At 34.3% G+C, this 12,590-nt stretch overlaps 1 protein-coding gene across 1 annotated transcript in view; it reads left to right on the top strand.

Moving 5' to 3' along the window:
* The window catches only part of UNC80 (unc-80 homolog, NALCN channel complex subunit), a 214,262-nt gene that overhangs the window by 80,918 nt on the left and 120,754 nt on the right, over nucleotides 1-12,590 (top strand). Inside the window, exons 20-23 of the mRNA XM_074191473.1 lie at nucleotides 1,180-1,388; nucleotides 2,529-2,635; nucleotides 7,001-7,097; nucleotides 10,419-10,591. Of these exons, the coding sequence (XP_074047574.1) occupies nucleotides 1,180-1,388; nucleotides 2,529-2,635; nucleotides 7,001-7,097; nucleotides 10,419-10,591 (586 nt within the window). The remainder of the gene's footprint in view (nucleotides 1-1,179; nucleotides 1,389-2,528; nucleotides 2,636-7,000; nucleotides 7,098-10,418; nucleotides 10,592-12,590) is intronic.

The following is a 12,590-nucleotide window of genomic DNA, read 5'->3' as shown; positions in this document are numbered from 1 at the left end:
TCACTGCTAACAAACTAGCATGGGTTCATTTTAGAAGAGAAAAATAAAAATTCGGTTTAATAAATAAGAATTCAAAGGTCACGAATCACTGATAAGCTTTGGGGAGATGAAATTGGATTCTGTCTATGTGTCTCCATAAAAGCTGTATTAAAAAAAAATGAATCTCTTACACAGTGCCTAGGAAAGATTCCAAATCTGTCTCCAAGGTCTACAAGCAAATTTAAAATTATTGTTTAAAATCTCATCAACACTGACTATAACCCTTGTTTCTGCTTCATGTTGATTTCCAAAACCTAATGGAAGTGTCTCAAATTTCTCAGTAGCTAGAAGTTTTAGTCCTTAAGCTTGGTAATAACTGTTACCAGAATGAGAGTTATATAATTACTGGTGTTTTAGAATGAATTGTCTTTGCTATTGTGACTCACAGGCACTAAAACACTTGTCAAATGAGGCATATAGATATTTTTTTAAAAAAGTAAAAGCAAATAAATGAAGGCACATCCATTTGACAATATTTTAATGACTCTGGATGTCTGTGGGAGGAATAATACAGTGGTGTCCTGGAACAACCATATCTTGGGGAAGAGATGAGGAGGAGGGAGAAGTTGAAATAGTATATGCAGTTTGTATACTTTTTATCAATCATTTTCTTAAATCTACCAAAACAAAAAAACTGAAATCAGGATTTCATTTGCCAATTTCTGAGGTATAAGTAGCATCCTGAAAAATTTAACAAAATTTTACAATCATCTCTTGGGAACCAGTTCAAGGTGATTCCAGCACATCCCTGAGCCAATCGAGGCTTTTCAGAGAAAGACTATGTTACAGAGGAAAGAGCATGCAGCTGGTTAGAGTTTGCAGTGGGATTTGAACTAATATCTTCCTGACTCCTAGTTCAAATCTCACTGCAAACTCTAACCAGCTGCATGACCCTTAGCAAAGCACAACTTTTCCATATCAAAGAGTTATACCACATTTCTAACATCTCTGGTTCTAAGATCTTCACACTTCCCCACTCCACGGTGTTTACCTTGTCGATAATAACACAGTTACATAAAATTATATTTGAAATAATGCACAATGGCAAGTTTGGGGGAAAGATTAAAAGGAAGGTAATTTTGTGGTTCATGCAGAAAGTGAGTTCTACTGCTGTTAATCCTAGATTTTGTTTGCTCACAGTGATGAACAGATGCAAGGGGCAAACCTAGGACGTAAAGATTTCTGGCGCAAGATGTTTAAATCTCAGAGTGCAGCAAGTGACACCAGCAGCCAGTCAGAACAGGACACATCAGAGTGTACCACTGCTCATTCAGGGACAACCACTGATAGGCGGTCACGGTCACGGTCTCGGCGGATTTCACTGCGAAAGAAACTTAAACTCCCCATAGGTAAAAGTAGGTCTATTTATTTACTTGTTTCTTTATTATTTCCTTTGTATAAAAGTACATGTGCAGTATAAGGGGGGGGGCAGGAATTCCACCCAACTGAATGGAAGAATATTACTAATTCATCCTGTCAGTCAATTAAAAAGTATTCGTTAAGCACGTATAATGTGTCCCTGGTAGTGTTCTAGGCAATGGGCATGACCATATTATTTAAAATCTAATTGTACAAAATAATGGTCTTATTGTGTGCCACTGATTCATCCTCTACTCTCACTTTTATTCCTCAGGGTCTGAAGAGAAGCAAGTTACCTCACTTGCTTCCTCCTGTCCCGCATGTTTAGGACAGTGAGGATTTATTTGTACAGATGCCCTTGTGGGCTTTGGTGAGGTGCCCACCTCCAACTTGCCTTCTGACCAGTGATTCTGGTTTAGCAAATAGTAAATAGAAGTTATCCTTGGAGTAGTGATTGGATCTAGACTGAGTTTCATGTTCAAATGTGTCTTAAGATATCCCTTATCAAAATCAGAACAATGATTTCACAAGCTTCTCCAATATATAAGGTCTTTGTATCACATGATTTTTCATCTAATCATCAAATATTTAAAACTTTCTGAGATGTATCAGATGTCCCCAAAGTCTTAGCTGTGGCTTTGAACTGCACTAAGATTTTTGGGACATCCTGTAAATTACACCTTGTCTCAGGAAACAGTCCAAATAATGTTGGGAAAAAAACTTTTTTTCTTAGCTATATATGCACAGCAAAACTACTTCCATGTTCTTGGTTTTAGAACAGTTTTTAACCCAGTGATATGTATTTAGAAGAATGAAAATGGGTGAGACAATTCTGAAGCATTAAGCAAATATATATCTTGGCCCCCTTTCATTTTGGTAAAATCTGAACTCCATGAAACTTTGTAAAGGAAAAAGTAAAGCAAATATTGAGAGGAAAATAAAACTTAAACACTTAAAAAAAATCTAATTGCACATTTTCATCCAAGGCATACTGATTGAAGAATTTCTCCTCATTCATATTCTCTCATATTGTGACACTTTCCCATTTTAAGGACACATGCTAGAATTCTTGCTTGCCTGAAATTGGAGAGAATGCTGAGCAGTGTTAATAGACTTTGTCTATTCAATAGGAAACTGGCTAAAGAGATCATCTCTCTCAGGCCTAGCGGATGGAGTGGAAGATCTCCTGGACATTAGTTCAGTAGACCGTCTGTCTTTCATCAGGCAAAGCTCAAAGGTAAACTAACAATCATTTGTTGGGAAAGTTAGAGAAACTTAAAAAACCTTTCAATGCTGGGAATATCATAGAATGATAGAAGCTCTCTTTACAGATGAGGAAACTCAGTCAGAGGGGTTAACACAACTAGTGAGTGTGAAAGGCAAGATTTAACCTGGATCTAACTGATTTCAAGGTCAGCATTTTATTAACCCCAGAGTTCACTGAGGTATGATGAAAGAGGACTTTAAAGTGAACAAATCAAAGAAAATAATGTAATGACCAGAAAATCCTCAACTTGAGGATGTTGATAACCTACCTGAATTTCCTCAGTGATTAACAAATTCAAACCCTGTCATACCCTCCCCATTCCAGCAGTTCTGAACCTCCTCCCTAGTCATTATCTAATTCTTGTTCTCTCTCTCCTCCCATTGTTTACTTTCTCTTCCTGTCCCTCTCAATTCTATCCCCGCCCACCACCAGTGGGCACACTAAAAGTACCCCCTCCTTTCCACTATTTTCTGAACATCCATAGATGTTCATATTAAATTTCCTATTTTTCAATCAGCTAGTAAGGGAATTGGAATACTTCTTACTCCCCATTGCCATGTATAGACTGTCTCTCTTTCTCTAATGATATCACTTAGTAATCTCTCCTCCTTCAAGGTTCACTTAATCCATATCCACCACTCAGTCAAGACTCTGATGTCAAGCTACTTCACTCTTTCTTTTCTCACTGACTTCAATACCTGCAACATAACCTTCATCTCCTCCCCAAATCCTACGCTCATACTAGGGTACTTCAACCACAATTACGTACAGAAATCGTCCTATCCTGGTGACCTTCACTCTCAATTGACACTTCCATGTTCATGAATTGGAATTTCTCATTCCACTTCCCTTCTACCTTAAACCCAAACCTGGCTCTTGGAATTATTTTTGACATCTTATCCAAGGGTTCTAAACCAGAAATTCTTTTCCAGGCCATCCCTCCTGCACTGACTATACTTTCCTTCTTTTCCCTATCTTAACCCTTTGGTGAAGTAGTTCAACTCCATACTGTCCTCTTCTCTAAGTTCCTTGTCCCCTCTTCCTACCAACAATCTTGCCTGTCCTGCCTCCATAGTGGATTACTCCCACACTTTACTGCCTTCATTCCAACTTACATGCTGCTGAATAAAACTGGAGAAAATTGCAAAACCATGTTCCCTAGGTTCCACTACTAATTGATATTACATAATTTGAATTAGACCCTCAACATAGCAAGGAAATCCTTTTTTACATCTTCCTAATTGATACCATTCATTACAACATCTTTTCCAAATCTCTTCATCCATCTTAAAGCTTCTTATGACTTCCTACACTAAAACTCCTTGTTTTAAATTTCATGAGGAAAAAAGTGAGGACATTCACAGGGAATTTCTTCCTCTTCTCATCACTCTTTTTTTTTATTGCCTCAGTCTTACAGGAAGAGGTAACCCTTATATCGCCAAGGCTAACCCCTTTATGTGCACAGGTTTTAAAATTCCACCCAATCGTATGTAGTATATTGCTTCCTCTGTCATCCTTTGACTAATCTTTGGTCTCTTCCTACATCTGCCAGCCTGATAAAAATTTAACTGCTCTATCTCTTCCAGCTAGCTCTTGTCTCAGATCTCTCCTGCATTTTTGACTAAATTTCTTGAGAAGGCCATCTATAATCAATGCCTTCAACCCCCCCCCCTTAACTCTTTGCAATCTGGCTTCCAACATCATCATTCAACTGACATTGCTATCTCCAAAGTTATCAGTGATCTCTTAATTGTCAATTCAAAAGATTTTTTTCTTAAATCTCATTCTTTTTGACTTCTCTGCAGCATTTGACACTGATTTCCTTTCTGTTCCTCATATTCAAAGAACTCCAGAGTTGGGATTTGGATTCATTTCCTTGGATTCCATTCAGTGATCTTTCTTTATCACCATGGGCATTATTTTCTAATCTTTTCCAATTCATGACATACCTGTGAATTTTCTGGGAAACTTCCAACCTTTCATGTGCTCTTCAATCACTGTCAACAAGGTCATGTGTCCCTCTAAAAATATTTCATACATACATACCTATACCAATCATATAATCTCTTTGCTCCACAATCATTATAACATTCTGTCTACCCTTCATAATCAGAAATTGGCAGAAGGAAGTGAGGAAACTCAAGATGAATCAACACACCAAGGTTGACATGATTCACCAGCATTATGTTAAGCTGGTGGGAAAAGAGCAAGGTTAGATAGCTGTTAACAAAGGGTGTCATTCAAGTAGTATGTGGGTTTGTTCCTTTTAGATAGAACTAAAATTTATGATACAAAAATGATTTTGTTTCTTACATGAATTATTTACTAGCATTTCCCTAAATTAATCCTTGTCAAAAGTGGTGTTCTTTCTGTTGTTTCTGTGAAGATTTTGCTAAAGGAAATACAGGTGCTGGTTCTGGTCTAACTCTAATCCTTGCTTTAGAAGTGAAGTTCTTTTAGCAAAAAAAAAAAACTTATTTCAGATCCTTCAGAATTTAAGTTTAAGAACTCCTACTTCTTATGCTGATTTAATCATGGACAGGTCATTTAAGGCCCCTGGACCTTCATAATGTCCATGATGAGATGGAAAGAGCACTGGATATAGAATCAAAGAAACTGAATTTAAATCCCTACTCTGGAGTTGAAAGATTCAATATCTTATATTAAGAATAACATGTAGGCCAATGTCATTGGTTTATAGAGTAGATGGGAAGGAGTAAGGTGAAAGAAGACTAGGAAAGTAGAAAAGGTCTGGGTTGTGAAGACCTGGTCCATCTGTAAAATGAAAAAAACTTGAAGACCTGTGTTGACCAGCTCTAGATTCAATAAGCACTGGATATAGATAAGGAACAAAAGTCAGTACCTGCCCTTATGGAGCTTACAATCCAATGGCAGAGACAAGATGCAAACAAATACGTACAAAGCAAGCTATACAAAATAAATAGGAACTAGTGAACTGAGAGAAGGTGCTGGAATTAAGAGGTTTTGGAGAAAGTCTCTTATGAAAGACAAGATTTTAGTTGGGACTTACAGGAACTGGGGAGATCAGTTATCAGAGTAGAAGAGGGAGAGTATCCCAGGAATAGGGATCAGCCAGAGAGAATGTCTAAAGTTAAGAGATAGAATGTCTTGTTCATAGAATAACCAGTTCACTGAACCAAAGAGTATATATTCAGGAATAAGGTATAAGAAGACTGAAAAGGTTGGAGCATTTCTATTTGCTCCAGGAGGCAATGAAAAGCCACTATCTCTGATTTTAGATTTTTTTTCCCTTAACTTGAAGTCCTTTCTTATTGTTTCTTTCAGTCAATTTACATTCATTTTAACTACCTATTATATACCAGGAAATATTAGTTCTTAGTGATACATTTTTTTAAATTTTTAATTAGTAACCATAGTGTAATTAACTGTAAGCAAAAAGACCTCTTCAAATGAACAAACAAGAATTTCATTGATCAAAATAAAACCATACTCTGAATTATTTAATAATGTGTATAAGATTCCCTTTAGAGAAGAAAAGCAGTTTATTAGATAGAGCTGGCCAGCAAGACCAAAAGAACTTGATTGCCATATTTGTCTGTGGTTGTACAACCCATGGGAAGTCACTTAAACAGTGGTTGCTCTACATTAATGGATGGAGCTTACTCACTAGTTGCTCTGGAGAAAATAAAGAAGGGAAAAAAGAATTTAAACCAAAAAAGTGATTTGTTTACATAATCCAGTCTCATCTCTTTTCATTTTCTCTATTTTTAAAAGTATTTTGTTGCTGTAATATTCCTTCTTTGGAATTTTGAAGTATAAAAAAAATTGAGAATCATTGGACCAAGAAGAAATAGACTTTAATTCTTAGAACAAGAAACATCATTTCAAGGATAAGTATAGTGTAATGTTGACAACTTAATTTTTATTATTATTATTCTTTCTAAGAGAATTATTTGTTCTATTTAACTTTCTTTAGCATTTGATGATCCATTTGAAGTGGCTTATGCAAAGAAAGACTGTGGTGTTACTGATAACTTTGTGTAATTCCCTTGAATGACAAACTAAGAAAAAATATCATTGCTCCCTAAAAAATTTTCTCAAATGCTTCATTGTCAAAAATCCAATCTGCTTTCTGACTGTGTTGCCATTTATTTTGAAATATCTTTATCAGCCATGTGAGAACATACTACAAACCTATTGAAGAATTCTAAAGGATCTGAAATAAGTTGTTTGGTTTGGGTTTTTTTTTTTTTTTTTTGCTGAAGGAACTTCACTTCTAAAGCAAGAATTAGAGTCAGATCAGAATGTGCTAACTTAGCTTTATTCTTCAGGCCAGTTTTCTGTTTTCTCAAGGTAAAGTTCACCAGTGCAGTAAAACTATCTGAAGGAGGGCCAGGAAGTGGAATGGAGAATGGAAGAGATGATGAAGAGAATTTCTTCAAACGACTTGGTAAGTGACGTGCAACTCTCAGAAATTCATTCAGGCTTCATCACACTGGGAAAAAAAGCATTGTTAAATTCAAAAATCTATTCCCATTTGTCCTTTTATTTTTCTTCTCCTTTTTGCTTTGTCTTGCTTCCTTTCTCTCCCTTTTTTCTTTTTCCCTTTTAAAATATTTTCATATTTCTTTTATATCATTTCTATTGGTTATTATCAATACCAAAAGATCTGAGAATTGGAATGGACAGATGGACAGATGGATGGATGGATGATGGATGGGTGGATATGTATGTATTTTTACATATGCATACATACATACATACATACATATGTATTTTTAACAACATTTTATCCAGTCTCTGAATCATTCTAGGTGAGAAAACTCAGTACTTCACAATGGTGTATGTTCCTTGACAATATAGCTAAAATATTCCTCCCTGGAACTTTGACCAATTATACCTTTTATTTGTACTCTAAAGCTGTAGGGAATAACATTTCTTTCTTAGGGAAAACCTTCAATATTAAAATATAATATTATCTCTTCCTTTAATTTTTTCTCATCTGAGCTAAACATTCCTAGATACCTTCAACTCTTCTTCATTTGACAGAATTTCTATAGTTATGGTCATTCTTTTTGTTCTTTGAAACAAGTTATATAAAGTTCTCATGTAAAATGTACCCACAACTGAACATAGTAAACTTATCACAATATAGTATCCACAATGTGACATAAGTACATAAAAACTGGTTGCATACAAAGCTGGTTTAGGTTGCATTATTTTTAAGGAAAAAGGAGAAGAAAGGAAGGAGAGATAGAAAAGGGAAAAAAAACAGTGGTTACTGTGTGCTAAACATTTTATTAGGCACTTTATAACAAATATTTTGACATTTGATCAAAATACTATTTCATGTAATTGATATATTTTGATTTGTTCAATCATTACCCAGCCAATTAATAATCACTGTGTTTCTAAGTTTTTTCCCCCCTCTGCAATTAAAGATATTTTTCTTTTCTTTTCTTTCTTTTTTTTTTTGCTTTTGCAAGGCAAATGTGGTTAAGTGGCTTGCCCAAGGCCACACAGCTACGTAATTATTAAGTGTCTGAGGCCGGATTTGAACTCAGGTACTCCTGACTCTAGGGCCAATGCTCTATCCACCGTGCCACCTAGCCACCCCAAGATATTTTCATACATATGGGAGCTTTCTCTGTTTTCTACCTCCTTGTTATATATGTCCAGTACCAGAATTACTCAGTGAAAGAGAATGAATAGTATAATATCTCTTCTATTATTTCACATTGTTATATAGAAGTTAGTCTAAATCAGAGCCCTACCATTCAGAGATTCATTAATATGCCTCTTTTTCTAAAGCCCATTCGTCATAGATGATTTCCATTTTTTTCCTCTTTTCCAAAATAATGCCATTAGGCCATAGCCTAAGACTGTAATAGCTTTTGTGACTAACATCACAACTGAACTTTTGTCAAGTTTATAGACACATACTCATTTTTAGACAATTTGCTATCTAGCAATTCCTCTCATATATTTCTGAAGTTGATTTTTTTCAACCTAGGTATAAAATTTTACATTTATCTATACTAATTTTGTTTTTTAGTTTCAGCACAATTCCTTTTGAATTCTCACCTTGTCATCTAGTGTATTAAAATATTCTCTTCTATGTGTCCTCCTTAACTTTTTTATATATAAATATATTCCATCTTAGTCTTTATCCAAGTCCTCAAAATAAATATTAAACAACACAGCCTCAAGGAGCAATGACCAAGGTACTTCATTGTATACTTATTCCCAGTTGACCTTCAATTGTTAATGGCTATTCATTTTGCTAACCATTTAACCAGTACTGATGTCATATAAAACTCTCATCTAGCTCATGTCTTTCCATTATTTTTCACCAGGATAACATTATACTTTATCAAAATCATTGAAGAAATCTAGGCAATTTCATTATATAGCATTCTCTAGATCTAGCAGTTTACTAACCTTGGTTAAAAAAAAAGAAAAGAAAGAAAAAAACAAAGAAATGAAGTTACCAAAGCACAATCTTTTCTTTTTGTGGCATTTTACTTATTTTTAATATATTTAATTCATTAAATATTTCTTAATAAGTAAAAATTTTTAATAATCAATTTTTAAAATGCTGTTTCAAATTCTTTCCCTGATCTGTTCTTGATGAAGTTATTCTAGCTTGTTATGTTCATTGTATACTTTTCTAAATGTTGAGTAATCTTCCTGTTAATAAAGTTTTCTAGAATTTTGCTAGAAATTGAAATCAATATCAATAATTACAGTTTTTTATGTTCCTTTCTATTTCACTTGTAGAAAATCAACACAAAACCTGCCCTTTTCCAATGTTGTAGAATTTCTATTCTCCACTGTCTTTCAAAGAACTTCCTCAGGAGGAATTATCTTGAATTCATCAAAGTTATTCAAATGGTCTCTAGATTCTTTATATCCTTATTTATAAGTTATTAGTCATTTTTATTCTGTCCTTTCCAATTCAAAGATTAATCTCTTTAAGGAAAGCAAGAAAAATAAGAATTAAATAGCCTTTTATCTTTGTATCCTCTTTCATTCATCCCAAACAATAGTCTTATCTTCTTGATTCTCTTTTTTCCACACTAGAAAAACACAATTCCTCTTTTTTTTTTAAATTTTAGTAAATTTCCCTGGCCAGCTAGAACTTTTGCACTCCTAATAGTGTCCTTACAGGACTGTGTTTCGCTATTGTTTTAATCCTCCATTATCTGCTCTTTCTTTCACCTTCTGATAAATGGCTTTTTCAAAGAATTAAGTTAACTACCTGGTAAGCTACATCAATCTTTTTTGAAAAGTTCCCATTTTCCTTGTTATCAAATTGATTCTGGGATCTTGAGAATTACATTTTTAAGAGCTTTCCATTCCTCTAAGCTGACATCTATGTTAGAATTTTCATTCTTTAGGATTTTTCCTGTATTTTGAGCTTCAGATTACATCATGTCACACACACACACACACACACACACACACACACACACACACACACACAAATATATTCCCTTATATATTTTAAAACGAGACCACATTTTTATTTGCCGCCAGATTCACTGAAATCTGAAATCTCAGTTAATAGGTATATTTAAATCAGCATTTAGTACACTGTCACATTTTTAATGCACAATAAATATTTATTGACAGATATTCATTAGTTATTGATCTAGGTTAGGAAAGAAAAAAATGGAGGTAGGAAAGAGTGAAACAAATTATGTTTGTAGCTCTTTTAAATCCCTGCTCCAATTTTTTTTCTCCCATTGAATGCTGTCTTCCTCTTCAGGTTGCCACAGTTTTGATGACCATCTGACCTCCAACCAGGAGGGGGCAAAATATAAAAGTGTAGTGAATCTGGGAGCAATTAGACAAGGCATGAAGAGATTTCAGTTTCTGTTAAACTGCTGTGAACCAGGTACTATTCCCGATGCCTCCATTCTGGCAGCTGCCCTAGATCTGGTAAGTAATTTTAAGGTTCTTATCAATCCTGTTCTCATTTTTCCAAGTGTCAACTGAGATAAGCACATAATTGCAAAACTCAAAGCTTTCTCTGCACGTCAAAAGCAAAAAGTGGGCAGAATGGACTCCAGTGAAAGTATTTCAGTGTAAATACTTCCATATGTGACTCAAGTCAGTTTCTGATTCTTAGTTACCTTCTCCTTTTGAAACTTTTAAGAATTGTGATATCCTGATCACACTAATAGATTCCTAAAACACTTAGTTAGATAAATTTAAAAACTTGAAGAGAATCTTTCTGACAATTTTTGTATTTATTAAAACTAAATCATATAAAAACTTTGTAACAAATAAGTACCATCTATTACAACTATGACTGTACTTTCATAAACATCAGTTCTAGAGATGGCAGAGGGCTAAGAAAGCATTGTTTGCCTCCTCTTCCATTTTCCATATTAAGAAAGTATGGATTGAAGAGGTTAAATAAGGTCTAGATCACCCAGATAGAAAATAACAGAGCCAGTATTTATCCAGGTCTTCTGATTCTAAATTTAATGCTTTTTCCACTTCATCATATTGAATTTCTGCCTCAGATGTTAATTAACATGGATTTAAAACTTATAACTATCTTAGTTTCTGTAATATCTTGGAAATCATCCAAGATATAACTCATTCAGTCATTATTTACAATCTCAATGAACTAAATCTTATGTTAGAATTTTTTCCCTATTTTCAAAAATGGAATTTCACCATCCAATGACCCTAAATGCCAGATTTTTTTATCATGCATTTTGCTTAATTGTCATTAACAAAATGACAGAATTTCATAATTAGAAAAAATCTCAAATGCCATCTAGTCTGACCCCTAATTTTACAGGTAGGTCTATCAACAAATGACTACTCTTAATAGGAACTCGCCTAGTGAAGTTCAACTCATACCTCCAGAGGTGAGCCATCCTGCTTCACATCAAAGCCAAGTCTGCCTCTTGGGAACTTCCATTAACTTCACTTAGCTTTTTGTAGCTTTCCACCCATTAGTTTCCTTGTGCTAAGCATAATAAGTCTTAATGACTCTTCCATATGATAGCCCTTCAAATACTTGAAGTGGGCTTTGTTCTTCTCTTTAAGATTTCATTAAACTAAAGATTATCAGTTGCTTCCATGGTTTCCAGTCCTTCCACCATCAAGGTTCCCCTTTTCTGCTCCAGAAAATTTCTGCTTTAAATATGTTATACCTAGAACTGAAAATAATATTTCAGTATAGTCTGACCAGGATAGTTCATATTTTAAAGGGGGAAAAATTTGACCCCTTTGAAGATATTTACATTTTTAATCATTCTTTCTTAAAAGCATCCTATAATGAATAAAAAAATTTAGAATCAGAAGATTAAAAGTCTTTGAAATATCCAGTCTTTTTGTCTACTTCTGGGTTAAACTGAAGTAAGACACTCTTAGAGTGATTGGCAACTGTTCTTTTTAAAATTTTTTTCATTTGAGAAATTCCAGTACCAAAAACTCGTTTACTAGATGTTGGGCTGAATATGAGTGGGTTCTAACTCTGAAATCAGGTCAGAGACAGGTGGCATATATAAGGTGGAATTAAACTGGAGTGCAAAGGTGGGGCATGATCACAAGTACCAAGGTAAGAGCCTAGTTACAAAACCCAGGATGCAATATTAGTATAAGAATGGAAATAGGCTTGAGCTACCTAGGTTATGAATTTGTGAATCCTTTCTCACCCTTGCCAGTCAACCAGATTAGTCCCAAAGATTAGAATATGTTTAAATCTAAAGGTGAGGGTTTCATATTCTCAAACCAGAAAAAATTTAGGTGACTTATTTATTCCTTATTTTACTTAAGTAAATCTCTGTTAAATTTTGTGGCTTTTAAGACTGTAAAAGATGACATATAGTCTTAAAACATGACTCAATTAAGGAGGATATAGTAACTGAATATAATCCAAAATATAAGTATATTGATGAATTCTTGACTAATTAACATT

Source organism: Macrotis lagotis, chromosome 6, assembly GCF_037893015.1.
Source record: "Macrotis lagotis isolate mMagLag1 chromosome 6, bilby.v1.9.chrom.fasta, whole genome shotgun sequence".
NCBI lineage: Eukaryota > Metazoa > Chordata > Mammalia > Peramelemorphia > Peramelidae > Macrotis > Macrotis lagotis.
Note: the sequence above shows the minus strand (reverse complement) of the source record. Positions and strands in the feature narration are given on the sequence as shown.